This window comes from Oreochromis aureus, linkage group 7 (assembly GCF_013358895.1).
Source record: "Oreochromis aureus strain Israel breed Guangdong linkage group 7, ZZ_aureus, whole genome shotgun sequence".
NCBI classification, from domain to species: Eukaryota; Metazoa; Chordata; class Actinopteri; order Cichliformes; family Cichlidae; genus Oreochromis; species Oreochromis aureus.
Genome location: NC_052948.1, coordinates 45,682,219 through 45,700,930, shown reverse-complemented (window position 1 = coordinate 45,700,930; position 18,712 = coordinate 45,682,219). Strand labels below are relative to the sequence as shown.

Genomic DNA, 18,712 nt, shown 5'->3' with positions numbered 1-18,712 from the left:
GTGTGTGTGTGTGTGTGTGTGTGTGTGTGCGCGCATTTGCTTGCAGACAAGCTTGGGACATAAAACTGAGTCATGTTAATAGCTCCTGTAGTTAACAACTCAGGGAAAAAGGGGATGTGGTGTTTTGTGGAGGCATAAGTATTACGGGAAATATGCTGCTCAGCCCAGGAGAATGAGAGAAGGAAAGTGGGCGCAGGAGGCACAAAAAAGGGGAGAATTAAGAAGAAGAAGATGGCAGTTAGAGGGAAAGGAGGGTCATGTGCAAGTAAAGGATGAGAAGACAGAAAAGGATATCAGGAGTAGTGGAGGAGCAGAGATGTAACAAATCAGGCAAAGGGAATAGGGATGTGTAGTATGTGAAAACTGAATAAAAGAAAATGTAGAAGAGAGACAAGCAGCTTTCAAAGTGGGATATAAACAGCATAATGTAGATGATGAATTGGTATTGATGAAAGAAAACAGACTTAAGACACAAAACCAGAAAGCCTGGATTCTTCATGTCTATACGGCACTGCACTGCACTATATTATCATATTCAGCTTGTAGCATGTTCAGAGCTTCTGAAGATAAGTGGGCATTGTCTCTTTGGCTTGCCATCATATAAGCAGCGTTTTCAAGAGCTTCTGGAAATTAGATCAAGTTGAGAGAATATGAAAGAAAGAAAAGTCAGCAAAAAGTCTTGGAGAAAGCAACTATGCCTCTGTGTGCGGCAACAAACAATTTCCTGGCTGATGCAGATGCACAGCAGTTTTAATCTATTTAGGTGCACTTGGATGTCTAACTGGCACACAACAAAAGCCACAAACAGCTCTATCTCTCCACACAGAACTCCAGACCATCCATTCTTTGGGTATTGTGGTGCGTATTAGTGCATTTCTTGTTGAAAGGTTTGTGGAATCATCGTCCCTGTGAACTGTTGCATGCATGACGGTGGTGTGGAAATTGATCAATTCTGACTGTGTGTGTGGTCTTCTTTAGGTATGTTTGTGAGTGGGTACTTGGAGGTAGTGGAGGCTCAAAATTGTTATTTTATAGCCAAATAGGTAATAACTGTTTTGGTGTTTCAGCCAGCAGCTGTTGAAAATGATGTAAGCATCTTTATTGGCTTTTATTAAAGTTATTATTATTATGAAGCTTTGTTTTCAGCTGTTATGAATCTTTATGCATCTCATATGGTATAATTTCCAATTTAGAAATGCTGCTCTGCACTTGGCCTCCAATTTGATGCCTGATTGATGGCCAGTTTAAAGTTAGAGTTGAAGAAACGGCAGCTCGCAGCCTCTGTGACCTATTGAACAATGCAAGAAATTTACAGATGAAAAAACATTTTTGGATTTTGTAAAAAAAAAAAAAATTAGCTAGAACTTAACACAACAGCAAATTGAACTGTAACGAAGAATTAGTGTTGAATGCTGGCTGGCAGCTGGTTATAAATGTATAAGTTAAGAGGTCCAATGAACTTCCAAGGATATTATACTTGTGAACTCTCATTAACTTGCATAGTTAATGCATTTCAGATTCAAATGTTCACATACAGGTTTTAGTTCACCTTGTGTTTTATGTTTACATATATATACAGCATGTGCTGAATATATATGTAAACATATCTATACAAAATATATGAAGAGAAGGACATACTTTGGAGTCTGGGAGACATGAAGGCTTGTTTGATTAAAAGGATCAAGAATTTTTTTTAAATAAACTTAAGTAGTTGTTCTCCAGGATTTCTGGGGGTCCTTTCAAAGTTTTTCTCTGGACATTAGCTGCCTTTTTCACTCATTTATTACAACAGATGATGTCATGTTCTTAAGAAATAGGGGAAAGAAAATCAATCAACGACCTGCCAAAGGACCTGAGCGATTCATCTGGCCCTTCTATTGATCCATCTGCTGTTCACTGAAGCCTGATCAGAAATGGTCTCAGTGGAGGGGTGGCTGTCAAGCAGCCATTCTTAAGGAATGAAAACTGGGAGAAAAGGCTGAGGTGCCAAATTACATAAGAACTGGCCTGAAGATCAGTGATTATAAGCCTTGTGTATTGATGAATCCAAATATTACATTTTTGGTTCAAATTGTTGAGTATGAAAGGAGGAAATCAGGAAGTAGGTACAACAGTGAGTGGCTACAGCCATCTGTAAAGCACGGTGGAGGCTCTGTCATGGTTTGTGGCTGTATTTCAGCTAGTGGGGTTGTGTATTTTGTAAAAATTTATAGAATTACAAACACATAAAGTATGGTCAGAGTTTGATTCTCTATGCAGTACAATTCGCAATACCACCTGAAAGACAACATCTTTATTTTTCACCATGACAATGATCCTAAACATACTCCCAATCCACTAAAAGCATACTTGGATAGAAAAACACACAGTGGAGCACTATCAGTCATGGATCGGCCTCCCCAGACCCCAGATATCAACATTATTGATTGATACAGTGCAGGATCTTCCTGAACACAACAAAAGGCAGCCAACATCCAAAGTAGAGCTTTCAATGTCCTTCAAAAAGCCTGGAGAACGCTTCCTGAAGAATGCTTAAAGAAATTCCAAGCGAGCTTGCTTAAAGAATTCAGGCTGTTTGGGGGCAATAACAGTTTGTCTGTATGCATAAATATGTGACTTGACAGCAAATGCATATCACAACAAGCTGTTTTGTTAGTCATTATCCACTCTGTGACTCAGACACAAGACTTATTCTTTTGTTTAATAAATTAAAAACTAGTATAAATGCACCCGCATTCCTCCAAAACACATACAAACACTTGACTATAGTGTAAATTATACATGCATGTGTGTGTGTGCGTGTGATATAACATGTTCATGATGTGATTTTGCATGCTTTCGACTGACGTCTGTGTTAAATGTGTAGGCATCATTTGCAACACTGTTACGTTTGTATATTTTTAGCCTCACCTCTGTCCTGTGGGATTGTAGATCTCATTGCTTTGGCAGCCACTTATTGTGATGGGGTCAAAAGACTGGAAGGAACGTAGGGCTACGCCGGAGATGGCCACGAGGTGAGAGGAAAACATCACCAGGATAGCCTTGGTGTGGTAAAAGGCCACTGACAGGTCATGACTCACTGGGATGACCAAAGGGTTTGTGCGACAGCTTAGACGCCACTCACCTGTGGAGAGGATATTGGGGCCGATAGCAGAAGACAAAACATTGTGCATTGACATCGAGATAGGGAAGGTAGGGGACAGAAGCAGATGCTAACCAACCTCAAAGATCAAAAAGAAGAGGAGGCCTACAAAGCAGCTGGTGATGAAAAGCTGATACCGTGTTCTAACTGAGACACAGCCAATCGAGTTAAAAAACAAAGGGATGAAAGCAACACATACTTAAGGGGGCGGTGTTCTATGTGACGTATGCTTTCATCATTTCACTTAGTTAGACTGATACAGAGGTAAGTAGTAGTTTGAAAACACATTAAGATCATTCTCACCTAGGCTATGGATCCCCTCCTTGGTGTCCACCAGTTGAACAGTAATATTACATTGTGTCTGATCAATGAAGCCAGTCCCATCAGCAGCCAAGTGTATAATTACTGCTGCTGCCACCATGGGATGAGAAAAGTGGGCCTGAATAAAGGGAAAAGAGAAAAGCACAAAGTTAAGTATAATTTATCACTTGTATTCTATTTCCAAGAGCTACATGTTTGTGTTTCTGTGTACAACTAGATTTATCCTAATTTGTTTAATATCTAATACACAGATACTTTCCCATTCCAGGCGTCTAATGCTGATTACTCTCTAAAGCTTTGTCAGTATCAGTACAGCAGTTTGACATTATTACAAAGAACACTCAACCCAAAAGCGCAATTTTCAGGTGTCATCTGAACTATATTTCATGGATATTGGTGTTACCTTAAGCCAGTATGTATAATATCCCCAGGCTGAATCAGCCACTCGACAGGGGAACCATGCGTACTGCGACACTCCATCAGATAGGTCAAACACCTTGGACTGACATGTCTGGAGAAGTACAAGTGACAGAGAAAGGACAATGAACAATTTTGTACAAATCCTTTTGTTAAAATGTTCTTCTTTATTTAAACAAATGAGACCAAATTTCGCACAGAAGAAAAACTGTCAAGAAAGTTTTTAAAAAGCACACACATATAAGGAGCTGGTCTCCAACCACTTGCAGTCAGTTGCCATGTTTAAAGTAACTTTGGTGTCTCGATATGGCAATGAAAGACAGAGTCAGTCTGCTATCAGTTTGCAGTTGAAAGACACTAAAAAAGCCTGCTTTTATTTAGGAACATAATCAGAATACAACCATCTGGCAACCAGTTAAGTCCAGTTCCCAAGGAGATGCATCGTGAACTAGTTGCACAGAATGAGTCAGACTGTTTGCAGTGTGTTGGCAATCTGTCTGCATTTATAAATGAGAAGGCACTTATTTACAAACCTGTCTGAGATGGATTGCTGTCACTTTGAGTTGGACTGTGATTGTTTAGAGGCAGGTTGCCTCCCACCAGGCGACCTGTGCAATCACGTTGCAATGTGATCTCCCAGAGGTTAAAGCTGTTTCATTGTCAACCTCTGGGAAATCATTTTGTCGCTGAATGTGAAAAAATTTCAGTATAATCACAGCTGTTGATTTTTCCTGCTCGCAAGAAGGAAGCTGTTGTATTCTTACTCTACTGTGACTAAGCCATAAGTGGAGGGTTTGATGGTCTTTGGCATCTTTTCTCTGCTTTCTGGAGAAAATGTGATTCTGTTGGTTTCATTGAGTAATGACCTTTACCTTGCAAAGGGGCAGAATGTAGTCAAGTGTAGAGCAGTTAAGAGCAGAAATAGCATTTCCAAAGGTGACGCCATCTACCTCAGACAGAAAAGTGTGGAGTATCTATTCCAAATTTGGAATGTGTTGGTGCCCCAAGTGGAGAAGTATCTCCTCGTGAGTATTTACAGATGGCCGTACATATCCACTGTTCTCCTTCTCACCTCACCTCACTGTACATGTTAGTGATAATTTGAACAAAAATTCGGATTGATTATTCCATTCGACCCAGTCCAGTTAGGAAAAAAATCCAGTAAAGACCTATTTGTTAAGAACATCAGACACTGTCCAGATGCAGTAGATTGTATTTTCTAGGCCTGTCACCACTTTTGTCCTACACGTGTCCAGTTTCCTCAGATTTTGTAGGGACACACTGCACAACGTGCTGAGATTAGTTTTCATTTGATAGGGAATCACTTGTAAGTGCTCTTGCAACAAGCTGCTAGTGTTTAAAGACACAATCTGAAAACGGATTCTTTGATAAGCAATCAGTGTAGACACAGCACTGACTCATCCCTTGAGCTGGATATCTTTTTTAAATGCTTGAATCATTCACTGGTCAATGCTTGTTCAACAAACAAAGAAACATTCCCCTGAAATTGGTCAGTAGCCAATGTCTAAAGAAAAAGTTCGAAAGACTTTCAGAAAGCCTGGAGAACTATTGCTCAAGACCACTTTAAAACAATTATATGAAAGTCTACCTCCTAATATATTTCCTTTACATTGATAGGTGACTCAGTATTTTTCCCAGTACTGTATATAGAGTGTGCAAGCATCTAGATCCTTACAGTGTCCATTCCTATCAGCTACTGTTATCAGGGATGATTCCTGAAAAGCTTGTTCACTGTGCTGTGACCCCTACTTTTCCACAACCGTCACTGTTTGTGTACTGTTTGGAATGACGTGCAACTGACGTGCATTGTGTGCAGCACTGTTTGTTTTTGTCAACAAACCTAGCATCCTGTTGTGACACATGCCCCACACCCCCCTCCACTTTTTCTGTCTTTGATTCTTTTTATACTAGTCTCTGTTTTATGTTCTCAGCATGCCCACTCTGTCATGCCGCGCACGTCCGCTAGAAGCCCTCAGAGAGTATTTGAAATTTTATGTAGCACTTTAATTTGTGATTTGTGTTGCAGAAATTACTCACTCAAAAAAAAGTGCAGAAAAAGACAGTTACTCTGTATTATTTTTCAGTTTAACTTATGTATAAGTTACCTTTATAAAAGTAAAAAAAAAATATTCAAATTAAAAAAGTGAATGAAAAAGAATATTCGCGATATCTTATAGAACTTGCCACAGTTCTTGTGTGGCTTTCGGCTGTCTCAGTTGCATCTGTCTGCGTTCATGTAATCCCAGACAATGATCAGAGCTCTGTGGGGACTGTACCATCTGCTGCAGTGCTCGTTGCTCTTCTTGTTGCAGAACATAGTTTTTTTGGACACTGGCTGTATGTTTGCGGTTGCTGTCATGTTGAAAAATAAATCTGGGACTAATCAGCTGCCTTCTTCACGGTATTATGTTATGGATAATAATAAAATGTATCTGGTTAACCAAAGTGATTTGTACAATAATGAGGCTCAGCTTCATATATACTATTTATACGTCTAAATTTGAATATAGCGATAGGTACATGTGCAAACACACTCACTAAATCCAATGGCATGCCTGCTGAAACAAAACAATAAAGGCACACAAGCTATAAGCCTGTTTCAGCTGTATGAGGATTTAGAACCAATGACTTTCTCCAAAGGCAAAGTTGTAGAGCAACATGTAATTTTGATCAGTTGGGATCACATTTATACTGATTGTATCATGCCAGGATTGTCCAGGTACACAGAGGTAAAAGAAAAACTATAACATTCTTCCTTTCTTTTCTTTTCTTTCCTTTCCTTTCCTTTCTTCTTTACCTTGTCTGCTTTGAGGTGTGGCTGTATACAATGACTGCAAATACATTTGATTTCTGAAAGCCAGCAAACAGATCTGACTTATGAACAGCTAGTATTGTGTGGGGTTATACATTACATGACTGCAGAATCACATATATTATATGTCATATAATATATCATATAATATTACTGTTGTGCGTTTGGTAACATAATAAAAAATCTCTAACCTCTGGGAGTTCCGAAAAGTGCACTAATTTACCTCATTAGCTTTGGCAGTATCGCGAGCCATGTCGAAGTGATATGGAGAAAACGGTAAAAGACTATTGAGTGGTAGATAAACAGATAATGAGAAGAGAGGACACATACCCAAGGACAGTGAGTTTCACTTGCTGCCCTGAGCTAGTGAAATAAGACACCAGTAACATGAGACTTTTGCTACTGTAAGATCCTGCCACTGTGGAAAACTGTCCAGAGCAGCTATCTGTCCATATATCTGTCCCCTGGATCTGTTGACGTGACCTTTCCGATCAGAGCTGAAGTGGCAGAAATGAGAAATGCAGGTGACAAAACCTAAGATAAGTTGCCATTACGGTAACTGGGACTGGGACTACTTGGAAGCAATTATGATGATCTTCTTTGTGATAATCGCTTAGGTTTTTTGAAAACATTTACGAGAAAATTTGTTGAACGGTTTGCTGAAAGTTTGCTGAATGCAAAAAATAGGGTGTGAATTTATACCCCACATACAGCCATACACTGTGGGGAAAGAGTTGTTTGATTCACTACTGAATTTGTAAATGTGCTCACACAGAAAACAGTTCCTAACTTTTATAGTAGTTTTATTTTTATGGAAAGAGAAAGAATAGTAAGCGAATATCAAGAAAAAACAAATGACATAAAACCCCAAAAAGTTGATTCTGTTCATCTGTATGTAGAGTTTTCAGTGGGAGAAATGTTTCGTCACTCCTCCAAGTCACCCCGACCTTATAAACATTACATGAAACTGGCACCACTGTGAGGTTTATATATGTCCGTTAATAAAAGTTATAAACTAATTTGCATGTCATTGAGCTAAATAATTATTTGATCCCCAAGCAAAACATGACTTAGTACCAGTTGGAGATCCTGTTCCTAGCTGGTCAGCAGGTTTGTCAGTAGGGATTTTGTGTTCTTGGTGACGGTGGTTCCAACTGCCTTCAGATCATTCACAAGCTGCTCCTGTGTAGTTTTGGGCTGATCCACCACCTTTTTCTTTATCCAGACCAAGGGTGATTGCTAGTCATTTTGTATTTCTTCCATTTCCAAATAACTGCACCAACAGCCATTGCCTTCTAACTGAGCTTCCCGATGGTCTTCCTGACATCCTTTGGCAGATCTTTGGTCTTATCTATCTTCGTTGAAATTGATGCTTTGGGTGTGCTTTTATAGATATATATATATATATATATATATATATATATATATATATATATATATATATATATATATATATATATATATAACAAGGTGAGATCAGTAGTATCTGTATTTATTGTAACAGTATCTGTGATTGATTGATTGATTGATCAATTGCAATCTATATGCCACATGGACACATAGTGGAAGAAAGAAATTTGGCTGGATTGTGGAGGATCAAACACTTTTTTCACTCAATGACATGCAAATCAATTTAAAACTTTTAAGTAATGTGTTTTTTTTCCCTGTATATATGGTTGATATCCTGTTTCTCTCCATTAAAATATAACTACCATAAAAATTTGAGAGTTTTCATTTCTTTGGAACTGAGCAAACTTACAAATTCAGCAGGGGAGCAGATAATTACTTTTTCCACTGTACAGTAAGTCTGCTAATTTGCTGAGGGCCTGTTTCCATTGCTAACTCTTCAGTGACAGCAGATGACAAAACCTTTTATATGTATAAGCCACGTACTTGTTTATGTAAACACACATATCACTACCTAGACACTCCTGATTCTCCTGTATTTCCCCACCTTCAAGAAAACAACCCTACTTTATCAAAACAACAGAAGGCAATTCACCCCCCACGTGTGAGTCAGCTATATTAACTACCAGGTTATGTTGTCATTGTTTTTTTGTTTTTTTTAAATTACAATTAGGTCCATAGGTTTGTAGACAAATACATATTTTATAACCAGCAATCATTAGGCTGAAAAAACAAAATAAACCTATGAGAGATAGCATAAAAAATTTTAGGACTGACCAAATCTACAACCTTGTACACATTTAAAAAGCGCTGGTCAGCTTAGGAACATCAAATAGCTTTGATGACCACAGATGACAAATGAAGTGAACCATCGCAGAAATCTTTCTTTGTTAAAGAAAAAACACTTCACATTCTCAAACAAAGTCAAGAAAACTATTGAGGAGGGACTCACTTTCATGAATGTCAATGTAGCGGGTTTAAAACCACTGGTTACCCTCAAGAAGAAGATTCAACTTTGCCAGAAAATCTATATCTTACAAAATATTAAAAAGAACCTGCTCAGTTTGTAAATCTGGGGAATTTAAACCTAGATCAACTTGTATCAGAATGATGAGAAGTGAAAAGCATGGGGAGAAAGAAAAACAGCTCATGATCTAAATCAGCAGTCCCCAACCTTTTTTGCCTCACGGACCGGTTTATGCCCAACAATATTTTCACGGACCGGCCTTTAAGATGTCGCAGATAAATCCGACAAAATAAAACTAGTACCGGTACCGAAAAAAAGAAGATTTATTCATAACACACGTGAAAAGACCCAGGAAAACCGAGTTAACGATAAAAACGATAACAAAAAAACCCCTGAAAACCATACATTTCACACCTGAGCCTCAACTCTCGCGGCCCGGTACCAGGTCCGGTCCGAGGCCCGGGGGTTGGAGACCGCTGATCTAAATCACACCACAGCAACTCAAACATGGTGGAGTCAATGTCTGTAGATATCAAACTTGAAAGAAACATTTACTGCTTCAGACCTTGTTCAAAAATTATTGTGTCACATTTGTGCTACAAACAGATATTGTACAGGGACAGGAATCAATGCATTCTCAAGAGTAAGTACCCAAGGGAGGCAAAAGGAAGGGTGGTAGGACAGAGGGATGGGAATCTGCAGATTCAGAATATATAGTTATTTATACATGAAACCATCTTCAACCAACTAGGCAAGGTGCTTCTTCACTAACATCTGCAATACACCTCTGCATGACTCTAGTATTGAAAATATTATTGACAAATTAAAGTTAGCTTCTCTTGTCATTCCCTTTTAAAATTCTTTTTCTTAATATTCTGCCTCCCAAAGAAGAAAGTTATTAAAAGAAAGCCTTTAGTTTTAATCCATCAGCTGAGTACAATAAGACCAAATTAAAAGGGATACTGCTTAATGAGTCTGCTCCTAATATTGTATGTAGTAAATCACCGAATAGGATTTGAGTGTGGAAATGCAAATGGTATTAGTGTCACATACATAATTTACTAGCTATTTATAAGATGCAGTCCTCTGGATCCTTAAACACAAAGATCTGGTTGACATTATTTTCCTTCAAAACCTCAATCATCAAATTCAAATTTAATGCATGTAAATGGAGATTGTTATTTGAGAAAGTCAAATGGTTAAATGTCATTCTGAAACTATACAAACTGTTGCTTTTCTTGAATAAATAGCAACACTGGAGATGAGTTCAAGTCCTTTACATCAAAATACAAACGCACACATACACATGGTTACACACATGGTCTTAATATTTACCAGCTGGCTAGTCAGACTGGCAGACAACAGAACTGCAGACACAAACTGGTGTTTGTAAATCACCACTTTGGATAAAAGGAGAGCTAAGTGACTTAAGCCAAGGGGAAACCAAAGCAGATAAATGTGATGAGAATGAGAGAGTTCAACTGTCAGACTCATTACTCTAAAAATACTGTCTGCAATGAAAAAAAAAAATCGACTAAAGTCATAAAGCACAATATAAACAGTAGGAAATGGCAAGAGGGTCTCTTAGCAAAGGTACAGTAATGATGATAACAATAATGGCTCTAATAGCATAATATAACAACAATAAGCCTTTCGGCTGGTGCCAGGGAGACGTTAGATCACCTCTGTGCACAAAACACTTATCCATATACAAATACAAATATATATATCTGTTCATACGCAAACAAACACATCACACGGCATATACAGTCTAAACCCACCTGATGTTGAAACCTACAGATTTTAAAAAATATATAAATAATAAAAAACTATTAAAAATGCCTTGAATGCAGTTCAGTAAATCTCATAGAAAAACTTACAGCTATGAGCTATATGTTCTTGAAAGATTTATATCCCAGTTTTGGGAGGCCCTGCAAAGCTCTTTTCCACATCTTTCAAAAATTGGAGAATGTCCCAAGAGCGTTCAGGACTTTCCTGAAACTCTAGTCTCATTTTTTTCTACTCTGCATTAAACAAAGCATTACAGTGAATCTACAGGGGATTAAAAAGCAATCCAATTTAGTTCAGTTTTATTTATTTAGCTCAACACTGTGACAATAGTCAGCTCAAGGACCTTCACATTGAAATGTTTAATGAATGAATTTAATCAGTGACTGCCAGTTTTCAAATGTATATGCTATCTTATTATAAATGCTATAAATGCTACATCCATTTGTCAGAAGTTAAATGTATTACTGTTTTAGCTAACATTTCTAATGAATATCTTGGACAGATCATTTGTGGTCCAAGTGAACTAAGCCTTTCATATATAGGTATTAAAGGTTTAGTTATTGATATTAGTACATACATCTTAAACTATCTTTTACCACTTTTTTCACATTTGTAGTACAATAATTCATAAATTGAGTGGTATGGCCACCCACTCAAAAAAATGGAGAATATAAGGCACTTATGAGTGTTTAATGCATTCAAGGAAAGCAGCAACAAGACCCCTACAACAGAACAGCGTCAACAGATTTGACAGTGTGATGCTATGTCTGATACTGAAGTCAGACACAGCATAACAGCAGGTGGAAGTGGGTTGTAAAGTGGCTTGCAGGCCAGCACCTGACTTTAAAACTCTATAAAACAAGGTAGTGACTTAGGCTATGTCCATAAGTAAAAGTTTATTTTTTAAAATGGGTTTCTGCTTTCATTTTGAAAATTATCTGCATGGGACCACAAAAACCACAATGCCATGACTATGGCAAAGAGAATATAACCCTAACCATATGGAAATACTGGTCAGTCAGAAGCCTACAAAAAAGATACGTGTCACAGTCTGATGTAAAAAAACAAAAAACAAAAAAACAAAGAGAACTTTAACACTTTAACATTGCTACACAGCATCTTTGTTTTCCACATGTAAACTCAGAAATGGACTTTTAGCAAATCTCCCCCCTGGAAGGGGTTTACATGTGGATGTGTACAAAAAGCTACCTTTATCAAAATATTCATATTGATGTGGACAAGGCTTCAAATTGTTTTGCATTTTTCTGTATTTCGAAAAATTTTGGACTCTATAAAATTAGGATGACATTTTTGGTAAAAGGACTGGTACTTATATAACACCGTTTTACTCAATTCAGCACTTAAAGCACTTTCTACTTCCTCACCCATGCAATCACATATATTCATATAGTGCTTTATTCATATACGTATAAGTGCTGTCTAAGATTCACAGAGTCACTCACACTTCAATGGATGGATCAGGGTTAAGTTGGGGTTCGGTATCTTACCCAAGAATACTTCAGCATGTGGAGTGCAGGAGTCAGGGGTGTATTGACCCTCCAAATTGGTAGATGAGCCACTGGAGCCACAGCCTCACCAAGAGAACTTTTGAAAGAATATATTTAATTACTCACAGCGCCTCATTCTACACTAGTTTGTCTTAGCTTCCTTCCAAAAAGCCCGTCCATCCATGTGTATATCCAATTTCTTCACCAGTTATCCGGTTTAGAGTTACTAGGTTACTGGAGCTTCTTCCATCTGTCATAAGGCAAAAGATGTGGTACACCGTGGCCTGATTGCCATTCTGTCACAGGGCCAACACAAACAGACTACCATTCACACTCACATCCATACCTACCACCATTTCAGAATCACCAGTTAACCTAACATGCATGTTATTGTACTATGAGTAGAAACCAGAGTACCCAAAGACAATACAGGCAGACACAACTCCACAAACAAGGCCCCAGCTGGTCAGTGGAATCAAACCCAGGGTCCATTTCCTGATGCTAACCCCTGCAGCTACTGCACCATCATATCATTGTTTTTTTTTTTTTTAAATTTATTCAGTTCTCCGTTGCATTTTTCAAAAGGCACATTTTATATACCAGTGTGAAGTCTGCACATTGGAAGCAGAAGTCAGCATCTGTGAGGCATTTGTGACAACAGAGAGAAAGAGAAACAGAGAGAAACTAGTATGAGTTTCCAAGCACCATCCCAGGGTTTACTGGAATGCTGGTGAGAGCCTGATGTGTGAGGTAATGTCCTGTCACCAAGACCCGCCCATACCTACTGAAGCTCACCGTCCCATTGGTCCAAGGCTAATAACATGTAACTTCCATGGCCTACTGAGAGTGGGGCTGTAAAAGTTAGTAAGTGGTGCAATGATGCAGTGACTGGGTGGTAGGGAGCATAGACCACAAACTAATGTATAGGGATTGTTGAGCATACAATGCCAGCAAGTTGAAAACAGATGGGCCTGAGGAGAATGTCCCTCAGTTATAGACCCCTCTGTATAATAAAACTGTGCTAAAACCCTGCATATTAACAGCTTGAAAATCTTATGGGGGGGTCATCAGTGCCATAAAAAAAATGGAACCACAATAATAACTGAAAGTGGAAAAGTAAAAGGGAGAAAAAAAATGCCACCCCAGAGGTTTCTTTTTAATGATACCGCACGCTTATGTCACTGGCACCCTGCCTGATGAGGACTGTGTGGTTTGTGGGGCATGTTGGTGAAAGAGACCGTGCCAGATTGGCCTTCCTGAACTGGTGAAAGCAACAGCTCAGCTACTGTATGAACTTTTGTTTTTGTGGGTACTCTATGTATGTGTGTGTGTGTGTGTGTGTGTGTGTGTGTGTGTGTGTGTGTGTGTGTGTGTGTGTGTGTGTGTGTGTGTGTGTGTGTGTTTTAGCTAGTGTAGTAGTAGGTGTAAGTTTGCCAGTGTATTTGTTTGCATGTATATAGAGGAAAGAATGTGTAAACATGTATGTATGCGCTGCAGTAGCCTGTATACAGTAGGCATGTATCCTCCACTTAAGTGCACAAACACATGCTGGCTGCTTTTTTTGGGAGGACAGAACGGGGCCAGTTATTGTTTCCTGGTTTTACTAGACAGAAATAAGTTCTTTTACAGTGCCTCCTTCTGCCTCTCGCTTCCCTCTAAAGCATTTACGCAAAGATGAATGTGGTAGGGGTTATTTAATCCAGACCTCATCCACATATGTTTGTTTTACATCTTTCTCAAGATGGGCGAACTTTGTATATAAGCAGGGTTAGGGTTGTAAAATGTTATCCCTTCTGGTGCTTATGTATAATTAAGATTAGTGTTCTCAAGAGGTTCCTGGGAGTTGCATCAGAGATTACCTGGGCAGCAGCACTCTCTGGAGAAATCACCTGGTTTGCCTTTTTTTAAGCTGAAAGTCTAAATGCACCTACGCAAACACAAAGTCATTTACACACATGTACACGAAGACAAGGAGGTTGTACACATGAATGGAGGCACACATGGGTACACACACACACACACACACACACACACAGGCACACACGCACAGACAAAGGTCAGTTGCTAGGGCCAATTCTCAGCTCCATTTCCCCTAGAGCAAGTAGAGCTGGCTCACCATATTCCACAGTGTGGTAGCGGGGGAACATTATGTTCTGCTCCACAAAGAGAGCAGTAGTACATTTAAGGCCCCTATGGACCTGCCCTATAATCCTGTTATGGAGTCGGCACTGTGTGTGCGTGAGTATGTGGTGTGTGTGTGTGTGTGTTAGCCGATGTGTTTCTGTCTTGTCTCTGAATCATTTACATAAGCTTGAAGTTATGTCATTGTACAGGTATACTATATTTGATGTCTACAAATGTTGCATTAGGTTCACAATATGACAACACACACACACACACACACACACACACACACACACACACACACACACACACACACACACACAAACTATTCAACCTGGCTAAAAAGTTAATGGCAACAATAATGATAATAATGACATTTTTATTTTTTATTTTGCCATTAATGTTAACTTCATACACTTTCTGGTGGTATTTTGATTGGATCGAACTATTCATTTGAGGACATTTTAATGTGGGAATGGCCAGTAAGAGTGGTGTTGGACCATTTTCAGCTTTCAAAATAATTTTTTTTATTCACTGATGTATTTTCTTTTGAATGCAGTATGACTTTTGGCTGAGTTAGTTTCCAGATTGCTTTACCCCCATTTATAACCTTAAACCCCATCTGTCATTTGTCATTTGAGTTTCTGCCACCTTACATTATTTCATCTGTAATTTAGGCAATTATCTTTATATATCATTTCCTTCATTTTTAATGTAACCACTCTTTCATTCAAGCGCAAAAAGTCTCTACAATAGTACATAACTAAACAGGGTAGTGCAAGAATTCAAAGACTTTATTACCGAAAGCAAAACGTATAAATATCACATTTGCATTGTATGAGGAGGAGCACAGGCCACTAAACTGCTGTATTTTATTCAGACTGGCAGATTTTGTTAATGACTCTTTGCAACATTCATTTTCGTGTTGAAGAATTACTCCTAGTGGTTCCATGTTGGAGCGTCATTCATCTTTCTCCTTGGTTTTGCACTGGTGTATCAAGATGATTATGATACAGCAAAAGTATACAATATATCTGTATACACCTCCTAAACACAAAAACACACACACACCGGCTCTCTCTTAGACCAGTGCACAGCATTTGAGAATCGTGCAGATATGCGATCTCTTTCTCTTTCTGCTCAAGTGCCGTCTTGTGCTGTTGCTGCTTTCTTGCATCCGTAAAGATACCAATCACTGTTGCCCGCCTTGCTCTCTCTCCCACAGAATCAACACAGTCTTTAGACATCAAACAGACCTGATACACAAAGCCAATACAGCAGTTGTTTACTGGATCTGAAGGAAATGATGTGCTATCTACTTCCCCTACCCCCAACAGCAACAAATACCCATAAACACACAGAGTTCATTACACTTTAGGATTGTCCTGAATAAGAGGCATGTACTACAGTTCGGGATTTGGGTTTATCAAGTTAACTTAACTAAAAAAAAACCCTTAAGATTTAACCCTGGGTTTTCTGTATTACAGAGGCGGCTCGCTTCTTACCAGATTGGATAGCCATGGTAATTTATGCAGACCAACCCCGCTCCAGAGCCGCTTATGTTTGAGCTTAGAGACGTATTCTCAAGAGAGTAGGGTCACCAGATCCATCAGATCTCAGTGCAAGAATACAAAGAGGGTCTGAAGTTTGTTGTTCTTTGTCGTTCCTGATGAGCATCAGTAAGACATGTTGCTTTTAGACAGCAAATGATTACCTGAAATGGAGCACCTTATTTTTAATTATTTTTTTATATAGAGTTTATAATTTTCTCTTTCATATTTATACTTTGAGTAACTTTAACAAATCAATCTCTCCATTTGAGATTAATTAAGGATACTGATTCTAAAAGCCTTGATAAACAATCTTAGAACATTAATTTTATAATACAGCATAATTAGAATTCATTAGTAAAAATACAGGTATAACAGTGTATTTTATATTTATACTGTTATACTTGTGGACATAATTTGGTTGCAGGCTCAGCGTACTTCTGAACCCTGTTTATTTATTTAAGTTATTTACTTGCTCTTATTTACTTCAGGTATTAAACCACTGGTATAAGACATGAATAACAACTGTAATCTGAGTGTTTCTCCCATCTCTTTATAGTACAGTTGTGATATTGATAAGTCTGTCAGCTTGCATTGTCATTATTTTTTCTGGCTTTCTTTCTTAGCTTCACACAGCCTAGACTTTACTTATATTTTGCCACTTTTCTGGTGTTACTGACAAAAACGCTTAAACTGAATGCTTTTCATGTTAAACTGCTACATTGCATTTTTCCTGTTATGCACACTCACGGTGCTAATTTGTCTGCAGCAGCTGTCTTGCTTTTAGCTTTTATGTGTTTGATCTCTTGATACTTTTTTTTTCTTTGTAAAACCAGCCACTCTGCTCACTTTAGACATATCCATGTTTCTGATTGATTATATGTTGCCAGTGCCATCCATTTCATTTGAACACACTTGGAGCGCACTTGGATTGAGAAACCCTGGCTTGACTTATCAAGTTGCCCACCTTTCACCACTCTTGTTATGTCCTCGGTATGCTGAATTAATTGACAAAGAATTGAAATGAATTTTCAAAGAATTACTTGACCATTAAAAAGGCATGACCATGCATTACTTTATACAACAAAACCTTAATGAATGCAGCTAGCACAGGATTATTTGCACAGTGTTTTGGAAAGAAGAGTGGAGACTGATGACGCATGGGACAACTGGAGAAGTCACCCCATGTGTGTTTATACACCACTACTGTATTTAATCATTAGCAATTATTAAACTCTGTCTCTGTCTCTTGATTTGCCTTTTCTCCTGTCTCTCTCTGTTCTTATTACTTTCCCCTCACTGCCAAGTGGTCACAGGAGATGGCTCTCCATCCCTGCACCTGGTTCTGCTGAAAGTTTCTTCCTGTTAAAAGGGAGGTTTTCCTTCCCACTCTCACCAAGTGTTTGCTTATACAGGGTTGTGTTGTTGGTCAATGTTGGGGTTTCTCTTTCATATTATAGGGTCTTTACTTTACAATTTTCCAATACAACGTGCCGTGATGCAACTGTTGTTGTGAATTGGTGCTATATAAATCAAATTGAATTCCACTGAATTGAGATGTTTAGGTGTCTCGTTGTGTCCCTGGACCCTGTAATGCTTTTCTTTGCATTCTCCTTTTTAACTTAACTTAACTTAACCTCTTTCTGGGCCTCAGTTTGCAACTTTTTTCACTTTCACACATAAACACACATACACACATACACACACACACAGACCAGTACACCAAGAGACATGGTACATATTATGGAATAAATGCTAGTGGTTAACCAGACACTAACTCCAGCAGAGAAGTTATTTTGGCTTTGTGTCATGGTAATGGCATTGTCTCCGGAGTGTGGTTGACTGAGATCAAAATGTTATCCTAAATAGAAGGTCCGCAACAGGAAGGGAAGGCTGCTGTTGTATCGCTATTAGTGATCAGGTCGTGCATAAGAATCTTTCTGCTTATTTGAGAGAAACCCAACTTCAGTGTGGTGTACAATGAAGTGTACAAAGATTGGATGAATGAAAAAGAGAGTAAGTGTCTAGTGGCCACTGTAGCTTCTATTATTATTCACGGTCAGTAAATGCTCTTCGTACTTGTTTCTTAAAAAGACGTGTACTTTAGTGACTTCAAAAAGCAAGAAAAAGAAAAAGAAATTAGAAAAAAAAACTATTTTAAGACATGAGTAGCAACAAGCACATTTACAAACCCAGTTCCAAAAAATGTTGGGACGCTGTATGAAATGTAAACGCAATGATTTGCAAATCTCTTAAAACCATATTTTATTTACAATAGAAGACAGAAAACATAACAAATGTTTAAACTGAGAAGTTTTACCATTTTATTAGAAAATGTTAGCTAAATTTGTTGGCAGCAACACATTTCAAAAAACTTAAGACAGGGTGTTGTTTACCACTATGTAGCACCCCCGCTCCTTTTAACAACACTGTAAACATCTGGGGACTGAGGAGACCAGCTGCTGGACTCAGAGAGGAATGTTGTCCTGTTGTTATCTCATTTTGGATTCTAGTTGCTCAAAAGTCTTGGGTCATTTTTTGGGGTGGGGGTTTCTCCCATGACTCAATACCAGCCAGAGATAGAAATCATCTTTAGTACTACTTACTTTTTCAGTTTTTGTTCCCCTGTCCCAATTTGTTTTTCAGACATTA

At 38.4% G+C, this 18,712-nt stretch overlaps 1 protein-coding gene across 1 annotated transcript in view; it reads right to left on the bottom strand.

Moving 5' to 3' along the window:
- pappaa (pregnancy-associated plasma protein A, pappalysin 1a) overlaps positions 1-18,712 on the bottom strand; it is a 94,035-nt gene that overhangs the window by 32,642 nt on the left and 42,681 nt on the right. Inside the window, exons 11-13 of the mRNA XM_039615829.1 lie at positions 3,867-3,974; positions 3,446-3,581; positions 2,911-3,124 (exon numbers count right to left, since the gene is read on the bottom strand). Of these exons, the coding sequence (XP_039471763.1) occupies positions 2,911-3,124; positions 3,446-3,581; positions 3,867-3,974 (458 nt within the window). The remainder of the gene's footprint in view (positions 1-2,910; positions 3,125-3,445; positions 3,582-3,866; positions 3,975-18,712) is intronic.